Here is a 21,292-nt window from a genome sequence, read left to right as displayed (position 1 = left end):
CCAGTGAAAACGAAGCAGAAACAGCAGAGAGAGAGAGATGCAAAAGAATATTCATGGCCTTTCATGTGACGGCCACCAAAGTTTCCTGGCACCTTTGGGAGAGGGAGAGGTGAGCGAAGGAGTCTTCCATTTATTGTACTCTTCTAACATACTCGACTATTAAGAGACACAATGATTCTTTGCTCATTAATTGACCTGCATGGATTCATCAGTTCAGTGCTCACTGTTCTGATCACTTCAGATCAGATTTACATTCAGAATCTTTGTCGATCAACAACAACAACAGTAAATCCTTCTGATCCTCTGATGTATGTGGCCTAGGCCTAGTATGTGGGCTGGTGTTGGCCCGTCTTCTCCTGCTTAATGTCAGGAGTCTCAGATAACAGTCAAACTCACTCCTGGGACACATTGTCTGTGTGCACCAGGGTTGAGCAATATGCAGCAGCATAAACTGTCCCACAATCCTCTATTTGGGAGTATTTTGGCTTTAAACTGGATGCAAAAGGAAAACCGGACCTGGACCTGAATGAAGCTAATTGTCGTCTTTGCAAACATGTTGTTCTGGCAAAAGATTCCACCACAACCAGTCTGTATGGCGTGAGATTTATGTCTGCATTACAAATCCATTATCTGCTTCAATCTAACGTTCCTCTTTGTGGGTGTGGCCACACTGAAAGTGACCAATCATAAGAGGGCCAGTGCCGTCCTTGATCTCCACCCCGGCACTGTCAAAAGTCTGGTGGCCTTTGTGTGACCACACCACATAAAACAGGGGCAGTGCGTGTGCTTACTTCTCACTCGCGGCTTTCTGAACTGCTCGGGGTTGTTTAATATGCCAGGGACCGATATTGCACGTTTATATATTCTCTCACGACCACCATCCTGCTGAACACACCACCTTAACTTGTTTCAGTGGTCATTTCAGCACCACAGCAACATTAACCAGCTCCTCTGCTCTGGCTCAGGTGCATTGTGTTCACCTTTCAGTACATTGACCCAGCGCTGTCCATGGTTCTGATCCTTTCCCCTTTAACCTCTCCTCTCTACTTTCCCAATACAAAATCCCCTGCATGTGTAGGTGTTGGACCACATAATCAGGCTATGAAATATATATTTGTCTCAGTCTATCACATTTGTTTTGTTACAGACCCCCCACAATCCTCAGAAGCAGACAATGAAATTCAAAAATTGGCCTCAGAAATAACAATGGGCTATGGACTCGGCCAATCACCAATACCCAAAAATATTGGTCCAATCGCCCAACCCTAGTGTGACTATGTGTGGAGCGACTTTTCATTGGTGGGCATGTGAACAGATACGGTTATACCAGTGTTGTGGCTCGTAGGATTCAAAAATCAAACTCGGCAATATAGACCCCCAGGGTCTGTCAATTTATGTCAATCAAAGTATGTGCACTATTTACACTGCAATCTATACTATTTTAGCAAAGTAGGGACCTTTGTTGTAGAACCACTGTGTAGAAATGAGCTGCTCTTTGTATGGCTTGGACCCGAAACTAGAAGTCCTATAGTGATAATGTAGGCCATGCAGATCTGCTCAGGCTTTGACAAGGAGAGATTTTTTGAAGGTTTAAATCCTGCATTGTGTTGCTTTAAATAAAGCTTGATAAACTGCAGCAGCTATGTGTTAATGGTAATTCAGCAGAGACGTCACACATAAGGATTCTGAGTCTTTAGACTGTGTGCGTGTTGTAAGAGGTGTGATATCTTGATGCAGTGTTGACATGCAGCTCGGAATTAGATTCCTGGTTATGTCGTTGCATATTTGTGTGTGTAGACTTACAGTAAAGTGTGTGCTGTCGGACAGACCAGTTCACTGAAGTCGCTCAGTTAAGAACTTTACTGTTGTGTAGATTCAATTTTAAAGGAATAGAAACGCAGCTCATGTAATGAATTTATTGCGTTGGATGTGACGTTCAGACGAGATGAAATCATAATTATGTCACGATATGAGTGTTTGCATGTCCGTGCAGTCGGTGTTCTCCATGTGTTGTGTCCACATGTAGCCTTGGTGTCCGTCCCACAGACTGTGGAGCTTGTTCATCCCACTCTACTGGAGAAGCTCTGAGCTTCTCTCGCCTCCATCTGTTCTGGTGAATTCAGGGGAGAAGCAAAATCAAACACGGATTCAAACACGGTCTGTAATTTGATGTCTGACATATCTCTACATTCATAAATCTAATCAATTCTCCTTGTTGAATATTGCAGTCCAGTCGGCTGTGCGAGTGGAAGCTGTAGATTCCTGCATATGTGAGCGAGGGAGAGAGAGTTTGTGAATCAAAGAGTGTAAAGTCAAGTGGAATGTTACTGAAAATACCAGTTTGCAGTTGAGTTTAAGCTCATGACTACTACGACCACCACTACTACTATTACAACAACTAATAATATCAATAACAATACTAGTAATGATAATAAATCAATACAGTATTGTCGGTAGTGGTTTGGGTCGTGTAGCTGTACAGTCACAGTTTGATGAGTCACACTGAGGAAACGCAGTCATGTTGTAAATAACCACTTTCATACTGTTCCTCAGAGAAATCCGCATTAATAGTAAATATAATACTCTCTCCACTGACTTCTCTGCACATGATCTCTTTGTTGCTGTTCTTGTCCACGACATAAGATCCACATTAGATTTCCAAGCGCGTCCTCTGAGCTCTCACTTCGTAGGAGACAAAAACGTCTCAGGGGACAAAGAGAATGTCACACTCTGCAGATGTGACACCTCTTTGTTCACATATGTCTGTGCAGGACTTTCACGGGTGAAAATGAGCCGAGCAGCCTCAGTTTGCCACCCCTCCATCTTATCTCCCCACTTGTCTGATCCTATAAAGTGATGGAAAAAATAAAAACGTCTGCTGCGCTGATCATCACTGGGGCTCAGCAGATGGTGAACTGATGACCATTCATAATGGGAGAAAATCAGCATGAAATCACCTGATGATAAAAATAAGATTGACATTTATCTCTGTCTCTGGGGCTAGAGCAGCTTCAGCCTGGACTTGGATGTTTTTTCTCTGAAATAGTATCTGTAAATCATTGTTTTCACTGCGTTCACTCTCTAAAGGGCCAACACTAACACAAGTGAATAAACTATTACACAAACTTCCACTATGACTTATAGTGTTAAACCACTTGGTTGTTAAAGAACGTTATGTTTCCTTTCACCAGGAATGACAAGTTACTGGTCACACAGAAGTATATAAATGAGTATATTATATACCTATACCCCATTACTATTACACACAACTCAATTTATACACTGCTTTATCCCATCACCAAATATTTACATAGTTACAGTATTTTATACAATTTCCTTAATGTTCTCAGTACAACACAAGAATATGTCTGTCTGGCTTTAAAGGAATACTTTTTACCGATTTGCATTTAGCTTTGTATTACTAGAATATAGCGGTACTATTTTTGGTGGGCACGTAACAAAAAAAAGAAGGAAGATATTTCTCGACTCAGGGGAAACTGAGTTTGCGATGCACAGTTTTTCAAAAATGCTACCCCTATTCTAGTAATACAAAGCTAAATGCAAATCGGTGAAGTATTCCTTCAAACACGACCATTTCCATCACCGTCCTGGATTAAACTGCTGTACATCATCCTTTTTCATTTATTTAATTGTATTTTGTATATTCTTTTAAACTGATTTATGTTTTTACTCTGCTTTAATTCATCTGTTCCCCCGAGATTGAAACAATGGCACTGGCACACTGCATTTTTAAATTTAGTTTGCCTCTTAAATAATATCCACGTTGTCAATCTAAAAACAACGTCTTTATTTTATTTGGAAGTAAATTATTTCTTGCTTTTATTGTTTGTGCTGTTTTAAACTGAATCAGATCCAGAAATTGTAAAGCTTGTATTTTTAAGAAGAGTTCATTAGTATGGTCTCTATATCCTGTGTTTATTTATTAATCTGATTGCCCTTTACTGCAATATATATATTGGCTGAATATTGCTTTCCCCCACATCTCTACACACTAACTCAAATATGGTAAAAGTCTAAACTTCACATGGTCAGTGTAAAACAAGAGGAAAGTGTAAATGAACACGGTCACACACACAGTCGACACAGCCCAACTCAGGCAAAGAGAAAAGAAGACTAATGATCCCTGACACGGAAATTGATGGACTATAAATCATCGACACAAGCCGCTTCTTTTTAGTGATAAACCTTTTTTTTTAACGATGAACTAAATTGCTCTTCAGCATAAGCACTGCTCTGCTTTCTATTTACAGCTGCTGCTGCTGTGCTAATGAGCTGCTGCTCCAGTCGTCCTCAACACTGGAGGAGAGTTACGTTACCACTGATTCGTCAGAGTCAAGATGTTTACGTCCTGTGACACTGAGTGAAGGACTGCACTGTCGTTTGCCCTCTTATAAATAAATAAATAAATAAATACACTTGCACACACCACACGTGTGTTGTCACAGTATGTGTTGAGAGCTTTAGCTGTTTGCAGAGTGGAGGGGACTTCTTGTTGTTTCCCCCCAAAGAACGTCTTCAAGGAAATTAGATCCAGATCCAGGCAAAAGATCTGTTTATTCAGTTGAACAAGCGGTACACAAATGGGTGCCCATGGTCCTCACAATAATAGCACCTGACTCGCTTGACTTGCAAGAATAAATGGAGTAAAAGCCATCAAGGGGAGTGGTTTCAGCTACCCATTGGTCTCTGTTGGTGCGAGGGATTGGATTTAACCAATGAGCAATAGGGGGTTGTGTAGAGGGAGTGTGTTTCTTCAGAGAGGGGGATTCAGCCAATGAGATTGTGTGAGGGAGATATGAACGGAAAAATGTGTGTATATTTCCATCGTGCCTGTCTGGAGGAGGTTTGGGGTGTGAATGGTGAATGGTGTGAAGGAATGGGGGGGGGGTTAGGGTTAACTGCATGAGAATAACTGCAGCTCGTGTTACCGCAGACGGCGACCTATGACTGATTAACATCTCTGTGTTCAGGACAACAACTCTAACTATGAGAAACCCGTGTTTGATCTGACATGATTCATGAACTTTGAATAACGTGATAACACGTTGGGCGTGAATTAAAACATATTGTATTGTTGCGGGGGGGTTGCTGTCATCACCATCAACAAGACTGTGTCGTCTGTCTGCTCACTGCCAACTACTGTAGTAAGAAATAGTGACATGAACAGAAGGATGAAAAGATTGAGTCAGACAAATGAAAGAGTTTGTTATTTGTTTCCATAATTCTCTCTCGTCTTCTGTAATGAAATGTCAGCAGTCCGTATTGATTCTCTCCAGACTCTAAGTGCATCAGATATCTGTGGATGTTTGGCAGTGGAGTGATGACAGAAGGAAAGACAGTTCAGACACTTAAGTTTCACATCAGTGTGTGCGCTCAGTGAACTGTTCAAATATTTTCACCTGACACTAACCTCCCTCTCATAGTTCACAGTCTGCTCACATGCCATCGCTCATCCTCACTGTTTATATTAACTCGCTTCATTTTCAGCATTGTCTGCTGTTTTTTTCTTACCTGCTTACCTTGGAAAAGATTCTTTTAAAAAAAGCAACGTGATGAAAAGCTGCGCTGCAGTTTCATGAGAAACACCGAGGTGAGTTCAGGTCACCAGAGAGCAGCAAGGAAGAAGAAGAATCTGACTTCTGAGTTGAACTGTTCCACTGTCTGGAGAGATTTGTTGTTTTAGCAATAATGCTAAATATATATATAAATATACAGTATAAATATATATAAATATACAGTATAATTAAAGGCCACATAGACCAGAAGCTCCAATTAACACTGCGTTTGTGTGTGTATCTGCGTCATTACCTCGTTTATGAAACCCTAAAGTTTCAGAACAAACAGTTCAGCCACTGCTGAGAAAATAGTGTTGTATTGTTTTCCTGGGCTCTGCGAAGCGGATCGGCACTTCCGTATGTTGATGTTGTCATCAGTATACCTCACCACTCCTCTCACCACCGTAGCGCCTCCTGATGCGGGCACTAGTCCGGGCACATCTGGTTGCGTACATTCAACCGCAGAAGAAGAAGAACTACTCTCATGTAGCTGCTGAGATGCAGAGCATCCACCGTGCCAGAGGGGGAGCTGTGTATCTGAGAGCTGGCCTACCAATTACATCACTTCCAGGTACCTGGCAATCACAGGACAGTGGGAAAGCTCTCGTTGGCTGGCCAATCACAACACAGTCCATGTTCTGGGGGTGTGATTTTGGTCTGAAACAGCGCGGTTGATGAGAGCGTCAGTGAGGAGATATTTGCGGCTCGTTTGCAGCGACAAGGAGGATTTTGAACATGAAAAAAAGTTAATATATGTCAGTAGACCTCCATAACTAACATATATGTGTGATACAAGCATTCAATGTCACCTTTAACAATAATAACTTCTACAGGTTAAATTGTTAAAGTATTTAATGTGAAGTACCTTACACTTGAACCATAGTGGAATCTAATCATGAGAACCAAAAAATGAGTGTGCTGGTGTACGCTGATCATCCTTAGGATGAATCCAATTGTGATCTCCTGGTTTGGTGCGATCACGTGTCTGATCCACGCATCTGTTCTGTTACTGCACTGCTGGAAAGGGAAGCTACAGAGAAGGATCCATGATGAGTGTCTGCTCGCTTTCTGCTTCTTTGCTAGCTAAAATCTGCTGGGGCGATACCTGATTAAAAAAAAACAACACCTGAAACCCTTCAGTGGGTAAAACTGGTATCACGGCTGGGCGATCTCCCCTCTCTGAACCCTCCCTTGTCTGACTCTCAGTGGCTTATGTTCCCCCTGGACGATTGTCGCACAAGACAATCCAGACTCTTATTGTGTGTCGTTCCACGCCGGTGGAATGACCTACCAAGCTCTATCAGAACAGAGTAGAGCTTGGTAGGTCAATCTTGAAGACGCTCTTGAAGACCCAGCTCTTCCAAGAGCATCTTCTGTCCTAGCACTTACCTTGCCCCAATCCCCTCTCACCCTCTGTCAGTCCACTGTTCCTATCTAGTGGATTTCTTTCCAAGACTTCTTTTATGTAGCTTATTCCTCCTTTGTAAGTCGCTTTGGATTACAGTGTCTGCTAAATGCTTAACTGTAAATGTACTGTAAATGGAAAAGGATAATGAACGGACACGAAAGTGAGACGGATAGTGGACTACGGACGTGTAAGTGAACCTTCAACTTAAACTTCAGGAAAATTAGACAATGCTGCACGTGTCAAGGGCCACGCAGCTGGTGTAGAGGTTAGCACGCTTGCCTTTGCAGCAAGAAGACCGGTCGCAACAAGGGCCTTTCTGCATGGAGTTTGTATGTTCTCCCGTGTGTGTGTGGATTTTCTCTGGCTTCTCCAGTTTCCTCCCACAGTCCAAAAATGTGCAATATGGGGATTAGGGTAATTGACCGTAGGTGTGAGAGTGAATGGTTGTTTGTCTCTATATGTGGTGATCTGTCCAGGGTGTACCCCGCCTATCGCCCTATGTCAGCTGAGAATAGCACAGCACCCCCCATGACCCTCACCGTCTGACTTTTCCACAGTACTGTAGACCTTCTGCAGTACTGTGGATGATTAAAACAGCAGTTAACACAGAGTCGAGTCTCCTTTGTGTTGAGCTGCTGCTGTCTGAAGCTTGTAGTCTATGTCACTGTTCATCAGTATAACATGGACACTCTTTACGACAGTGTCCATGTAGTTAATTAAAACAAATGAAGCTTTGATGTTTTAATGAGGGATTGGTTTGCTTCACAGCGAGAGACACGGAGACATGAAGACAGAGAAGGGAACCCTGATCGTCAGCGATCTCTGTTTACTCTGCTTCTTCATCTCCTCTAATGAATCTCACTAACTAGAACAATAATGAAAGCACAACAGCACACACACACACACACACACACACATATTTAGCCATAGGCTAATTATGTATATGCTCCTGTTACATCTGAGTGTGTCGAGATGTGCAACTTCAACTTGAGTTCAGCGCAGTTTGTGTTGTACGACATTGTAGTCAACAGTTGTTTGTCATGTAAATAATCATGCTGAGTCACTGCTGATCAGCGTCACACCATGAGATCAACATCACATTCAGATATCAACATACATAATGATAGAAAAGCAAAATGCGTACACACACAACCACAATTATTTTCTTTCAGAGGTGTGATTACACCAGGGATTGAGTTTAATCAGTTGATAATCAGTGATTTTTTTCAACAGACATTGAAGGTTGGTCTCCCAGTTGCATGCTGGGACATTACTATATTATCACTAATTAACTTGTTGGATGTGTTAGGAATAACAAAGAAGGATCCAGCTGAGACACAGAGGAATTAGTTTCAGTGCTGCTCCATTAATCCAGCAGTGGAATAATAATGGCAGCTCACTTCCTGAACACTACCTTATTTTCTTTTTCTTTGGAAGTGTTTCGATGAACCCACAGAAACACGATCCTTCATCTCCACTATTTACCTGCCGGACATTTTCCTCATGACAGCTTTTCATTTTCCATCATGGTAAAACAATACAATCTCTCCAGCTGATTTTAATTAGTTTTAAATCAGTTTATTTTTCCCCACTACGAATGTCTATGTATTATGACGGTCTATTAAGGCAAAACTGTAAAGAAAAAATTAACATGGAATCTTTCGAGATTAAAGTCATAATATTACGAGAATAAAGTCGTAATATTATGAGAATACAATCAAAATAGTATGAGAATAAAGTCGTAATATTATGAGTGTAAAGTTGTAACATTATGAGAATAAAGTCGTCATATTATGATAATAAAGTTGTAATATTATAAGACTAAATTCGTAATAGTATGAGAATAAAGTTGTAATATTAAAAGATTTAAGTCGTAATAGTATGAGAATAAAGTCGTAATATTATGAGAATAAAGTCGTAATATTATGAGAATAAAGTCGTAATAGTATGAGAATAAAGTCGTAATATTATGAGGATAAAGTTGGGATATTATGAGGATAAAGTTGGGATATTATGAGAAATATAATATAATTAATCTAGCAAACATAATCAGCTGCAACCTGCAACAAGGTGAGAAATGTGGATCAATTAAACTTTAATTAAATTAAATAATGATACAAAATCTTGTAATATTACGACTTTATTCTTGAAAGATTTGATTTTTTTTTCTTTGTTGTTTGGCCCTAATACTCCATCATAATACCTGTTCAAAGTTTAGTAAGTTAAGTAATATGACTATACAAATAAATATTTACACACTGTACATAGATGACGTTATAATCTTCTTAACTATGAAATCAGATGATTATCAAAATGCCTCATGTGCTGCTGCTTTGCTTTTATACTGCTTTTATAAAGGCCAGAATAAATATCAGATTTAAAGAAACAAAACAACAACAAACACTGCATGTTTTATTTAAAATACTCTGTCCAATGACTGTGAATCACTTTCACAATCTGACTCTCACACTTTTCGAGTGCTCATGTGAGAGCAGTTCTTTGTTTTCACTTTAACTTTTAATTTAATAAGATAACACTTTTGCTCACATTTGACTTGTGCAATACATTGAATTCGTTTCTACAATAACGCAAGTTAATTAAAACTAAAAAGGGAAATTTAAACAGATGCTGACAATTATCTAGAAATCAAGGTCAGATTAGAGAATGAATGAATTATTCTTTATCTGAACCATAATGGGGTTTTGGAGTCATTTGTCACACAGAGTGATGGATCTGATCCCTGTGAGTTGTCCCTGGAGATAAACTGTGAACTGTGTTCACCGTGGAGGCGTTTTAGGAGAGTTTATGTCTGCTGTTTCTGCCTTCATGCTCACAGATCGACGTTAAAAATCAGTCTCCTTATAATTTGTCTCCGCCGCTGTGACATAACATGTACTTACTGTGTTAATATTCAGCTAAATATGACATTAAGATCAGTGTTAAACTTCTCTTAGGCCATTATACACGTCTCATTGTCTTAGTACCTGTCATTGCCCAGTGCTCACAGCCAGCTGTGCCATTGTCAGCTGTTTGCTGAAGAATGTCCTTCAATCAAACCAGCTGTTCAGCCATGAACGGCGCAGCATCGTCACTGTGTGATAAGCTGTAATTGATTTTTAATAGTTATCCTTCAGGGCTTCATGGATTTATTTCCATCATCACAGGGCTACGGCGAACTTTCACAGACATTAATATGTCACATACGGCGATGTTTCGCTGCAGAGCTGCAGCCTGTGTCACTGGGCTGCATCCTTCACAAACTAATTACCCACCTTGGCAGCTTCATTTTTCACGTTTTCTTTTACCTTTGCTCTAAAAATAAAAAGTCTTACTGTAGCAGAGAGACTGTGACAAATGTGGAACACAATTTGAGGACAAATGGAGGAAGTTTTGGTAACACAGGCCTCTGCGCTGAGTCTCTGTCACGGCTCACTCCACTCTTGGTCTGAGTGGAACAGCAAAGACGACCTGCCAGTGATGAACCTGCAGATAATCTATGAAACTGTTGTTGTGAAAAAGCTAAATTGTACAGTGGTAAATCGCTCATTCTTGGAGTTACTCAAAATAATTAAATCCATTAAATCCAACATTCACCAGCTCCCCATCACACATCGCATCAGTTACAACATAGTGCTCCTCACCTTCAAAGCCGTCCACAACCTCACACCTCCATACCGTTCAGAATCTCCTCCACATTTCCACTCCTGCCCGTCTTGTCACCATGGGGAGCAGAGCATTCAGCCACTCTGCTCCCCAGCTCTGGAATTCCCTCCCTCCTGACCTCCGCAACACTAACTCCCTCCCACATTTCAAATCCAAACTACAAACTCACCTGGTCAGAATGACATACTCTCAGTGACCACACATAATTATTATTAGTAATATTAAGAATCAACATTTACTTGTATAAGCTCACAACATGTGATTTTTGTACAACACAAGGATCAGTATAAAAGTCAGCATCAGCCTTTCTAGTGACAATATAATTCTCACAACTGTGAGACAAGAACCATTAAATGGATCAGAAATGAATCTGAATTAAGGAGAGGAAAGTAAACGATGATGATAGAACAGACTATTACATATTATATAAGCTAACAATTTACTTGAAATACTTGAGGATCCCTAACTTTTCACAAAACAGAAGTTTGATTTCAGTACCTATGTAGCTCATCATATGATACAAGTGAAATTGCTGTGTCGCCTCAATACATTAGCTCATGAGTGTTCTTGGTAATACTTTTGATTTACTAACTTTTTTACAAAGTTCTCTTTAAGTAATGATCCTAGTCAGTGTTACAGTGAAGGCCTCTGGTTTACAGTGAGCAAATAAGAAAGTACATCACTGTGTGTGTTTGTGTGGCCTGAGCAGACTGACCTGGGAAGTGTTCACTGACATGTGTCAGTTATTTGTCTGCAAATGTGTTAGCAAATACAACCAATAATACTTATATGTGAAAGGCGAGAACAGTCGTAACCAACTGTTCCACAGTATTGTCCTAAACGTTTGATTTGCTGGCATTGTGCACATGATGACCAAATGCAACTATGAAAAAAAGGACAGCTGATTGGTACAATGTGAGAGTACAAACAAACAAGCCATTAAGATGGCAGTCTTTTTTTTAGTACTGTTTCTACACTGAGTGGCTACTTGTTGTGTTGATTATTTTCATAAAGAAATACAGTTGCAGCATGAAGAGTTAAGAGGATCCAGAGAACTGTAGTGAGACAAGACAAAGGGAAATCAATAAAACAAAGGGAAGCATGTGGTTCAGCTGATTCTCTACTGTCTCTGTCCGTAATTGAATGTCAGCATCGATGATGCTCTTCAGACTGGCAGTAGTGCAACCCTAAAACCTGCTGAGTGTTGAAAAGAAACACAGGGGTTGATCAGTTGTCTCTAATCAGGAAATTGTTGCCAGATCATATGGCGCAACAGCTCAGCCTCAAACAGAAGTGAGATGCAAAAGGATTCAGATCTTCTCTGTGTTAACTAACACTATCTGCCACTGATCATTGTGAGATTCATTTGCTCCTCAGGGAACGTCACTAAGAACAGAGTTCACTCCATGTCAGAGTGGGCGTGGTTCAGCCTGCTCCACATTGAGCTCACATTTCCTGGTTCCCTCACATTCACACCTGCAGTTTGACAATGGGAGGAGGAGGAGCCAACAGGTGGAGAAGAGCCAGAGCTGAGAGGCTCCACCCACTGCTGCGTCACATGTTGTTAAGATCAGAGCTCAAACCAGTTCCGATTCTGAGGAAGAGAAACTCAGACAGTCGTCGCGACAGAGAGTTGAAATGGCAGGAGCTCAGCTGCAGAGGGAAACCTTCTCTTGTTCCATCTGTTTGGATCCACTGAAGGATCCGGTGGCTCTTACCTGTGGACACAGCTTCTGTATGAACTGTATTAAAAACCACTGGGACGCAGAAGAGGAGAAGATGATCTGCAGCTGCCCCCAGTGTAGAAAGATCTTCATGCCGAGGCCTGAACTGGTAAAAAATGTCATGTTGGAAGATTTAGTGGAGGAGCTGAAGAAGACTAGACTCCACGCTGCTCCTGCTGACCACTGCTGTGCTGGAGCTGAAGAGGTGGCCTGTGATGTCTACGGGAAGAGGAAACTGAAAGCTCTCAAGTCCTGTTTGGTTTGTTTGCCCTCTTACTGTGAGGGACATCTCCAACCTCATTATCAATCACCTCCATTAAAGAAGCACAAGCTGGAGGAGCCCTCCAAGAACCTCCAGGAGAACATCTGCCCTTGTCACGATAATATGATGGACATGTTCTGCCGCACTGATCAGCAGTGTATCTGTTATCTCTGCTCTGTGTACGAACATAAAGACCATGACACGGTCACAGCGGCAGCAGAAAGGACCCAGAAGCAGAGAGAGCTGGATCTGAGTCTAGGAGAAATCCAGCAGAGACTCCAGGACATAGATAGAGACGTGAAGGTGCTTCAACAGGAGGTGGAGGCTCTCACTCGCTCTGCTGATAAAGCCGTGGAGGACACGGACAAAATCTTCACCAAGATGATGCATCTCTTGCAGAGGAGAAGCTCTGACGTGAAACAGCAGATCAGATTCCAGCAGGAAACCGAGGTGAATCGAGTCAGAGACGTAGAGGAGAAGCTTCTGCAGGAGATCACTGAGCTGAAGAAGAGAGAAGCTGAACTGAAGCAGCTCTCACACACATACGATAATAACCAGTTTCTCCTCAGCTACCGCTCACTGTCAGCCCTCGGTCCATCTACTCACTCGTCCACCACCAACGTCCGTCCTCTGATCCACTTTGAGGATGCAACAGCGGCAAAAGTCAGAGATCAACTGCGGGACGTCCTGACCGAGATGTGGACAAACATCTCACTGGCTGTGACTGAAGTAAATGTTTCACTGACAGAACCAGAACCAAAGACCAGAGCTTCAGATATTCACAGGAAATAACACTGGATCCAAACACAGAAAACAAACGTCTGTTATTATCTGAAGGAAACAGAAAAGTGACATTAATGAATAAAAAACACTCTTATACTTATCACACAGACAGATTCACCTAATATCGTCAGGTGATGAGTACAGAGAGTCTGGCTGGACGTTGTGACTGGGAGGTGGAGTGTGTTTGTGTAGCAGTGACGTACAAGAACATCAGGAGATCAGGGCGTTCGGATGAATGTGGATTTGGATTGAATGACAAATCTTGGGCTTTAGCTTGTGAACACAACTGTTGTTATTTTGCTCACATCTCAGATGGTCTGTTCTCCAGAGTAGGAGTTTACCTGGACCACAGAGCAGGTCTTCTGTCCTTCTACAGAGTCTCTGACACCTGACTCTCCTCCACAGAGTCCAGACCACGTTCACTCAGCCTTCATATGTGAGTTCTTTCTGGAGCAGTGAGTTAAACTTTGTGTTTAAATCTTTAACTTCTCTGCTCTCATTGCAACAACAATATTATATATAAAAAAAATACTGTTTCCTCTGTTTTATGGTTAAATTCCTCAAATCTTAACTCACACACACACACGCATTGACTTAAATTATTTACTGGATTATGTGACTATATAAACAGATTTAGGTCCCCACAGCATAATGAATGCCAGGCACACACACACACACACACATTATCTGAGGAAGCTCTCAAGTATCGTTGTTGCAGTGTAGCAGCTGCTCAGGTTCACTTACACTGATTCATGTTTACCATTTGTCACACAATTTCCTCCCACTGGTCAGTAAGAGCTTGTTGTTTTGGAGGCCCAGTGGTCTGGAGAGATGACATTTACTCTCCTCATAATTATTATGCCCGCTAACGATAAAAAGTAACTGTGGCTCATAATAAGCTGCTCACACGGTGGACTTGTGGCTCGTTTTCCTTCTTACTTCTTTAAAGTAGGACGGTCTTTCTTATTGGCAAATTGTGTCTCATCCAGGACATAAAACAGTTTACAATCGTCTATTCACTTGTTGAATCACAGTGTGTGTAAACACCGCAGCAAATTAAGTGAGGTGTGACATCTTAAAATTAGCTGAAAGTGTTCCATTGTAATTGTGAATTCAGGGCATGCGTGCGTGTGTTTTTTTGTTTTTTTTTTGTTTTTTAAAAGTCATCCATTATTCTAACTTTTCTTCTATGCATTAAAATCATACTGAGTATACTTCCATGGAGGAAACTGGACAGAAGCTACATTCACCTCAGTCATGTTTTATAATTTCTGTACACACAGCAGTTCATTGTTGCAGCTATTTGTTTGTTTTCCTTTTTTCAATTTGTTAAACTGTATAAAGATAGAAACGGTTATATTTCACTAAAAAAAACCCGAGCTATGGTTATTTGTGTAACAAATGACAATAACTGATTGAAATCTATAATACTGATCACTGAAGTCAGGTTGGATGAATCACATCGGTCTTTTCTGGGTCCACAGAGCTAGTTGTGAGGATTAAATGAGCTAAGCAACTTAAAATGATGTCATTTGTCTCATTATTATGTGCAGTGAAGGAAACAGAGAGCAGGTGATGAAGCATTGAGATTTAAACGTACAAGTCACAGACAATCCTGAGAAAAGTCTCAGGAAGTCTCAGGAAAATCCCTGTTTTGTCTCCTAAAATTGCGTTTACATTGAAAACTGTGGTGTCGTAATAGGAATGATAAGTGGATCAGGTCAGTGGAAGCTGCAAAACCTGTCAGTGAAGCTTCTAAATAATAAGCTGTCTGAACACTGACGCAGTGCCTGTGACAGGCAGCTGTCTCAGCCTGTTGTTTATTTTCAGTTTGACTTGTGTCACGTACACATGCATTCATTGTGTAATAATGTTGCATTGGAGTTTTTGCACTGAAAACTGTGTCTACTATCTGGAAATAGTAAATAAAAAAATATAGCTGGGTAAATACAGTAGATATAAGGAAGTTTGTCCCAATGTTAGTTATCATCAGAACAACATTGTATGTCTGTGTTTTCCAGAGGTATGTTGAATAAAATTAATACATATTTGTGAATAAACGTAAGAATTTTTGTCCCTGCATCCTATTGATACATTATGAAACACCTTCAGTTATTCTGTACTAATGAGCAGAAATAAAAGTAAAGAGTTACCAGGTTTATACAACAACACATGCTGCATAATTCACTGTGTGTCACATAAACATCCTCAATAACACACGTCAAATAGAGCCCAACCAAAGACTATGTTCTTTATTTACTCAGTGATTTGTCCTCTCAGTCTTTTTCCCCCCCAAGTCACTTTGTATTCCACCTTTTTTCCACCGTCTTTCATTCCTGCCCACACAGAGATAGATGAAATGCTGTTTTCCTTCCTCTTTCTCAGTATTTCTCAGCTCAAGGAAAACGCTTGCTTATCTGCCGCTCCAGGGAATTGTTTCTTTTTCCCCCTCCTCCATCTACAGGTTTGTGTCTGCGTGTGGCGACAGGCTCCGTCCTAATCACTTAAATTACTTCCACAGTTAATGAGAACTTTAGAGACGATCAATGAGCATGGATAGTGAAGGATAGAAAGACGCATAGTCCCTGAAAAAGAGAAGAAAAAAAAAGAGTTGACCTCAAATGTTATGTCCCTGAAGGTAAAGTCAAAGATCTCCTTCCTTCTTTTTCTGATTTATGTTTAAAAGTGTTACAGGGTGTTTTTTTTTTAAGACAAATAGTCTCAGGCTGTGGGAACATATCTAAAAGTTCCACATCGTATCCGCCTTATTAAAGGCTCAGTGTGTACTAACTACTAACGGAATACATTCATACAATCTGACTTTGCTGAATTCTTTGATCTTAGTCAGAATGAAAACATATGTAATGTTCATTTTTGAAAAATCTGCCTCATTCTGTTCATGTACAGCATCAACTGTGTATTAACAATAATAATACAAATAATAATAATATGGTCTGGTGATTTTTTTAGGTGCAGATGGATGTAAATCCACTCCCTACAACACATATCGTGGATTATTTCTGCATAGTGCTATTTACATTATGCTAATCTGCTTTCTCCGCAAACACACACACACACACACACACACTGAATGACAGACATTTACTGCACATGTTGTACAGAATGACATAAAAATAAATATTATAAATAGACGTTCTGGAGGCTGAAAATATTCCCATTTTATTGCTGATGTCAATATCCATTAGAGAGACCTGCGGCTCCACGTTTCACTGTAGGTTGCAGTCAAATTCATTTCATTCAGACAAGAAATTGATTTTCATAATTGAAACCAAGTGTCTCTTAGAAAAGTGTCAGAGTTTGGAGTTGTGTCTGAAAAAAACACGGGGGATATTGTGCATGTGTTGATGAATTAATAAAATAAACAACAGCTCCAATAAATGACTTTGGTGATTTATGTGTTTTAAATATTTTGTCTTGTGTGCGTGTTAGTGAGTGAGTAGAGTGCTTGTGTTTTTGCAACCATCTAAACCGAGAAGCAGAATAATAAATGAATGACCTTTTACTTTGCCTGGAAGTTGTTTGCACCAAAGCATCAAATTCATACCCCAACAGTGATGCATTGCATTTTTACTGAAAATATAATGAGGATTGTTTTCTTTCTAGCGTTGAATACACTGAATACTGAGGCTGTTTGTATATATATATATATATATATATATATATATATATATATATACATATATATATATATATATATATATAGTGCTGCTGCTGTTTGTATTATGTTTTTTATTTTTGGTTTGAGAGAATCCACCTGCAAAGTGAAAACCCTCTTCACTTTGAACTCTTCTAACATATATACATATATATGTTCAATATTCTAACAAATATTGAACAACTTCTGATTTGTGGACACTGTCATATCAGTTGTTAAATACTGGATTATGACAGGAAGAAGAGTTTAACGCTTAGATGCTATATCATTTTTTTGTTTGTTTTAAACCAACATCAGTCCTTTCCATACATATCAAATATTAATGATTTAAAATGTTTAACCCTTAAATTGTCAAGTTTTTGTCATGATACATCTTCATTTTATGGTCTAAAAAATACAATACATTAATTATTTTCAATATACTCAATGCAAACTGGATTATTTTTGGTTTGATTATTGCAGCCTGGTATATGTGGAAGATTAGCAGACACATTTGTTTATATGCATTTATTTATTTTTTTTTTGCAATGTCATATTTCATAAAGTACTCACCTTAACACACTGAGCACCAAAATGTGCTCATAAAAAATGAAGCTATAAAAATCGTATACATTTTTCCATGCATAGAAAAAGCTTCAAAAACAGTGATTTGAATGGGTTTCAATGAGCACATAATTGTGCATAGGAGTGTTAGTGTGAGTATATTAGTTAAGTGTTGTTTACAGTAAACAACACTTAACTGAACTACTAAAAAAAAATATATGAAAGAAAATTGAGAACACTCAAACATGTATACATTTTTAGTAACAATAAAACTGTATCATGTCAATAAGTCAGTAGAGCATTGATCAAAGATAAAATTTTTCCTTAATGATGGACAATAATTTTGTCTACCCTCACCATACAAAGTGTGATGTATATAGTACAACACTGAGTAGGAAAGTGAAGGCAACATGCAGTATTGTTACTTCGCCTAACAGAGTGGGAATGAAGTATTGTTTTTGGTGGCTCTGTGTGCCTGTCTGTGTTTCCGTACTTGCTTGAAATAATTATGAGCAACAGAGGCCCAAGAATTTTGGCCCCGACATGATTTGAATGCACAATCTTCTGCTCTGGAGTCAGACACTCTACCATTGCACCATAGAGTCTGTTACACATGGTTACTTGCCAATATGACCGACAGAGGCTTGTTGCGTGAATGGGGTAGAGTCTGCCATCTCTGATTGCCTTGTTTTGTTTTAACCCTTTAACACCAGAGCCTCAAAATGTCCATCTAGACTTTTTTGTTTATTTTACCCATAAAAGGGTGAGGAAATGTCCTGTGAGCAAGTTTTATTTAGAAAAAAAAAACACTGTAGTTATACACAAACTCCAGATTTTGCATGTGTAATTTTCCACATATTTTCCAACTCTCTGCTGTATGTTCTGTCCTCATCTGCTTGCAATTCAGTAAAATACTTCACATCCACTGAGCCCAGTGTTACACTTGTTACTGATGGCCATGATATAGTCATCATGGTGAGTTAGAGTCACTTCTGTCGACTTATCCCTGCTTGTTATATCACGACTGGTCAAGTTGACTGTTTGTGGTTGAGGTCAAAATGAGCCTCTGGCCACAGGAAAATACCCCAGTGCTCCTGATGGGCTGTCAGCCACTGCATACACTTATATAATGATGCTCTGTTGGAGGAAACAGAGAGTGCCCTCCTTCTCTGCTCCCTGCTGAAGTAATGATCTCTCCAGTGAGCGTCTTCCTCCACATCTCTCATGGTTTTATGAGTCCATGCCCTCCAGAATGACCTTTGACTTTATTATAAACTAGTAGGGTCAAGGCGACTTCAAAAAATAGCTGAACTCTTCCAGGTTCTCTTATTTCTCTGGAAGAGTCCATTATTTCCTCTGAGCTGCTGCTGTTGTTGTTGTTGTACGGTTCTTTACACTCACTGCTATAGATACTCCACCCTGACTCTCATCTGTCTGCTAATTAAAGCAGTTTGACACTTAATTGAAACACCACGTACGGTTTAGTAGTGCTGAGGTGAGGGAGTGAATCAGTGTCCCTGTGTTCAGGTAAACAGCGTCACCCTTGTCTCTGTGAGTCAGGGGAGACGTTTCTGAGGACAAAGACACACTGAGTGTTAGATTAAGCTGCTGTCATTGTTTTTTGTTTTCCCCCCCCTCCTCTTCTTTGAAAATTGCTCAGTGTGCTGCACTTGAATTATACCCACTTACTATCCACACAGTACAGTGTGTGATGGAGCTACAGCAGACATGGACCGGTTCTGCTTTTGTGAGAAATACAGTGATGCTGACTGTCTTGTGAGTTTGAACTCTGTGTTCAGAAGAGGCTTCAGGAGGCACTCACACACACACAGAAACACATCAGCTGAGCAGCAGGCTCCTCCGCTTCAGAGAAACCAGGACTTGTATCACTAAACATTCACATCCTTGAACTATGAATATGATTATCTACTCAGCACAAACTCGGTACGAACGTGTGCATCTGTTTTTCAGTGAGGATCTGCTGTTGTGTATGGTTTGTGTGCGCTTCATTCTCGTTCATTGTCTTCAGTGTGTTGTGTTGAAACCGAGTCCTCAATTTTTGAGGCGCAGTTGTTCAGGTGTCGGCACTTCATGACATTTATTTTTATTTTTTAATACAAGCTGATCTTTTTGCAAACACTTACAGAAGAGCTGTTTTCATAAAGTCTCCTAATGAAAGTTAGTGCGGAGTAAACTTTTCACAGATAATGACAAGGACGGATTGTGTTGAACGTTGGTTGATAGATGGTCGTGACGAGCAGGATCAGTTGTGTCGTCTTTGGAAAACATTATTTTACTGCGGACACGTCACGGTTTGGCAACGGAGAGCAGCCTGTCACAGCAGGAGAGGCCATGGTGGGAGCAGTGGGGGAGCAAAGAGCCATAATCTGTCTCTGAGGCAAGATATAAGACTGGAAGAGGCAGTGAAGGAGGCTGGGATAGAGGCTATGCTGGTCGTGCTGACTTCAGAGCTGACCTTAAAATAAAATGTCATATTGTTTTACTCTACACGCCATTTACAATTCACTTTGTTGAAAAAAAAAATCATATGAACGAAGAAATTATGCAGAACAAAATAGTTTTTTTGAGGTGCAAATGCAGTGGTTTACTCGATCACTGATGCTGCAAAAACAAATCAGTTCCATGCCACTCAGGAGTCTGAGGCTTTTCTTTAAAGAACATACTCTTCACTGCTTTGCTGCCATCTTGTTAGTCTCTCTGAAGAAACGCCTGGGGTGATGGGCTTCAGTGCTTAACCCCGATAAACGATGGAATCCCCAAGTTGAGCCGTGGTGGAAGTGAAGGAGAAATTAGTTTGCCTTCAAAACATTTTTGTCCAATAAACTTAATTCATGAAATCAATCAATTGCGCAGAGCCTTAAACACCCAGAAACGCAAACAGGGACACACGTGTGAGCATGTTGCATAACATACCTATTATCCGTGAATCACTACATCAATTTGAGCTCATTTTCATCCCTATGGGCAGGTCTCTTTGTGAGAACAGACGTTCTCTCCTCAGCTTTTTCAGACAGTGATTATGGTAAATCAGCTTATTCAGTGGCTCCACTTTGAATAATTTCTGTTTGGAAACAAACATCAAGGGAAAAAAAGGGGGAAATGGACAAAGAGCAGCAGAAACTCTTGAGTGTGTTTGGCTGCCAAAAAGCTGGGCATACAGGAGTAAAAATGGGACCCATTCAGATTATAGACGCACAACCCATGCCACTTGTTACCATGGTGACAGGTGTGAAGGGAAACGTGCATGAGATGATTGAGGGTTTCTTAATTTGATTATAATTATTATTTAATTCAATTTGATTTGTAAAAGAACAGGCTTTCACTCTGTTATGAGGTCATGTGCCATCCAAATAACCTTAAAGACATTAGTTGAAGGTTGAAATCCTACACTCTATATATCAAATATTAGATTCAATTACAGTGAGAGATTTTTCTAGTTATCAGCGAGTACATTCAGCAACAAACACACGGCGTTGCCATAAACCACTGGATTCTGCACACTGCCCTTCTTGCACTTTGTTCTTTTATTCTGGATTATTTTCTGTCAGATTTCCTACTCAACCATTCTGTAATTTCTCAAACTTCCTCTCAGATCAGAGGCTCTGAGTGGTTCGGGGGATTTAGAGGTCACTGCTC

The 21,292-nt window shown here is 40.2% G+C and overlaps 2 protein-coding genes across 2 annotated transcripts in view; both read left to right on the top strand.

The window, feature by feature from the left end:
* Positions 1-21,292, top strand: part of lsamp (limbic system associated membrane protein) — a 610,217-nt gene that overhangs the window by 166,829 nt on the left and 422,096 nt on the right. The gene's annotated exons all lie outside the window — the stretch shown is intronic.
* On the top strand, positions 12,280-15,498 carry LOC131462251 (E3 ubiquitin/ISG15 ligase TRIM25-like). Its single transcript, XM_058633306.1, has one exon. The coding sequence runs from the start codon at positions 12,286-12,288 to the stop codon at positions 13,423-13,425; it is 1,140 nt and encodes a 379-aa protein (XP_058489289.1). The 5' UTR covers positions 12,280-12,285; the 3' UTR covers positions 13,426-15,498.

The sequence above is a fragment of the Solea solea genome, chromosome 7, assembly GCF_958295425.1.
Source record: "Solea solea chromosome 7, fSolSol10.1, whole genome shotgun sequence".
NCBI lineage: Eukaryota > Metazoa > Chordata > Actinopteri > Pleuronectiformes > Soleidae > Solea > Solea solea.
This window is presented reverse-complemented; position numbering and strand designations above follow the sequence as displayed.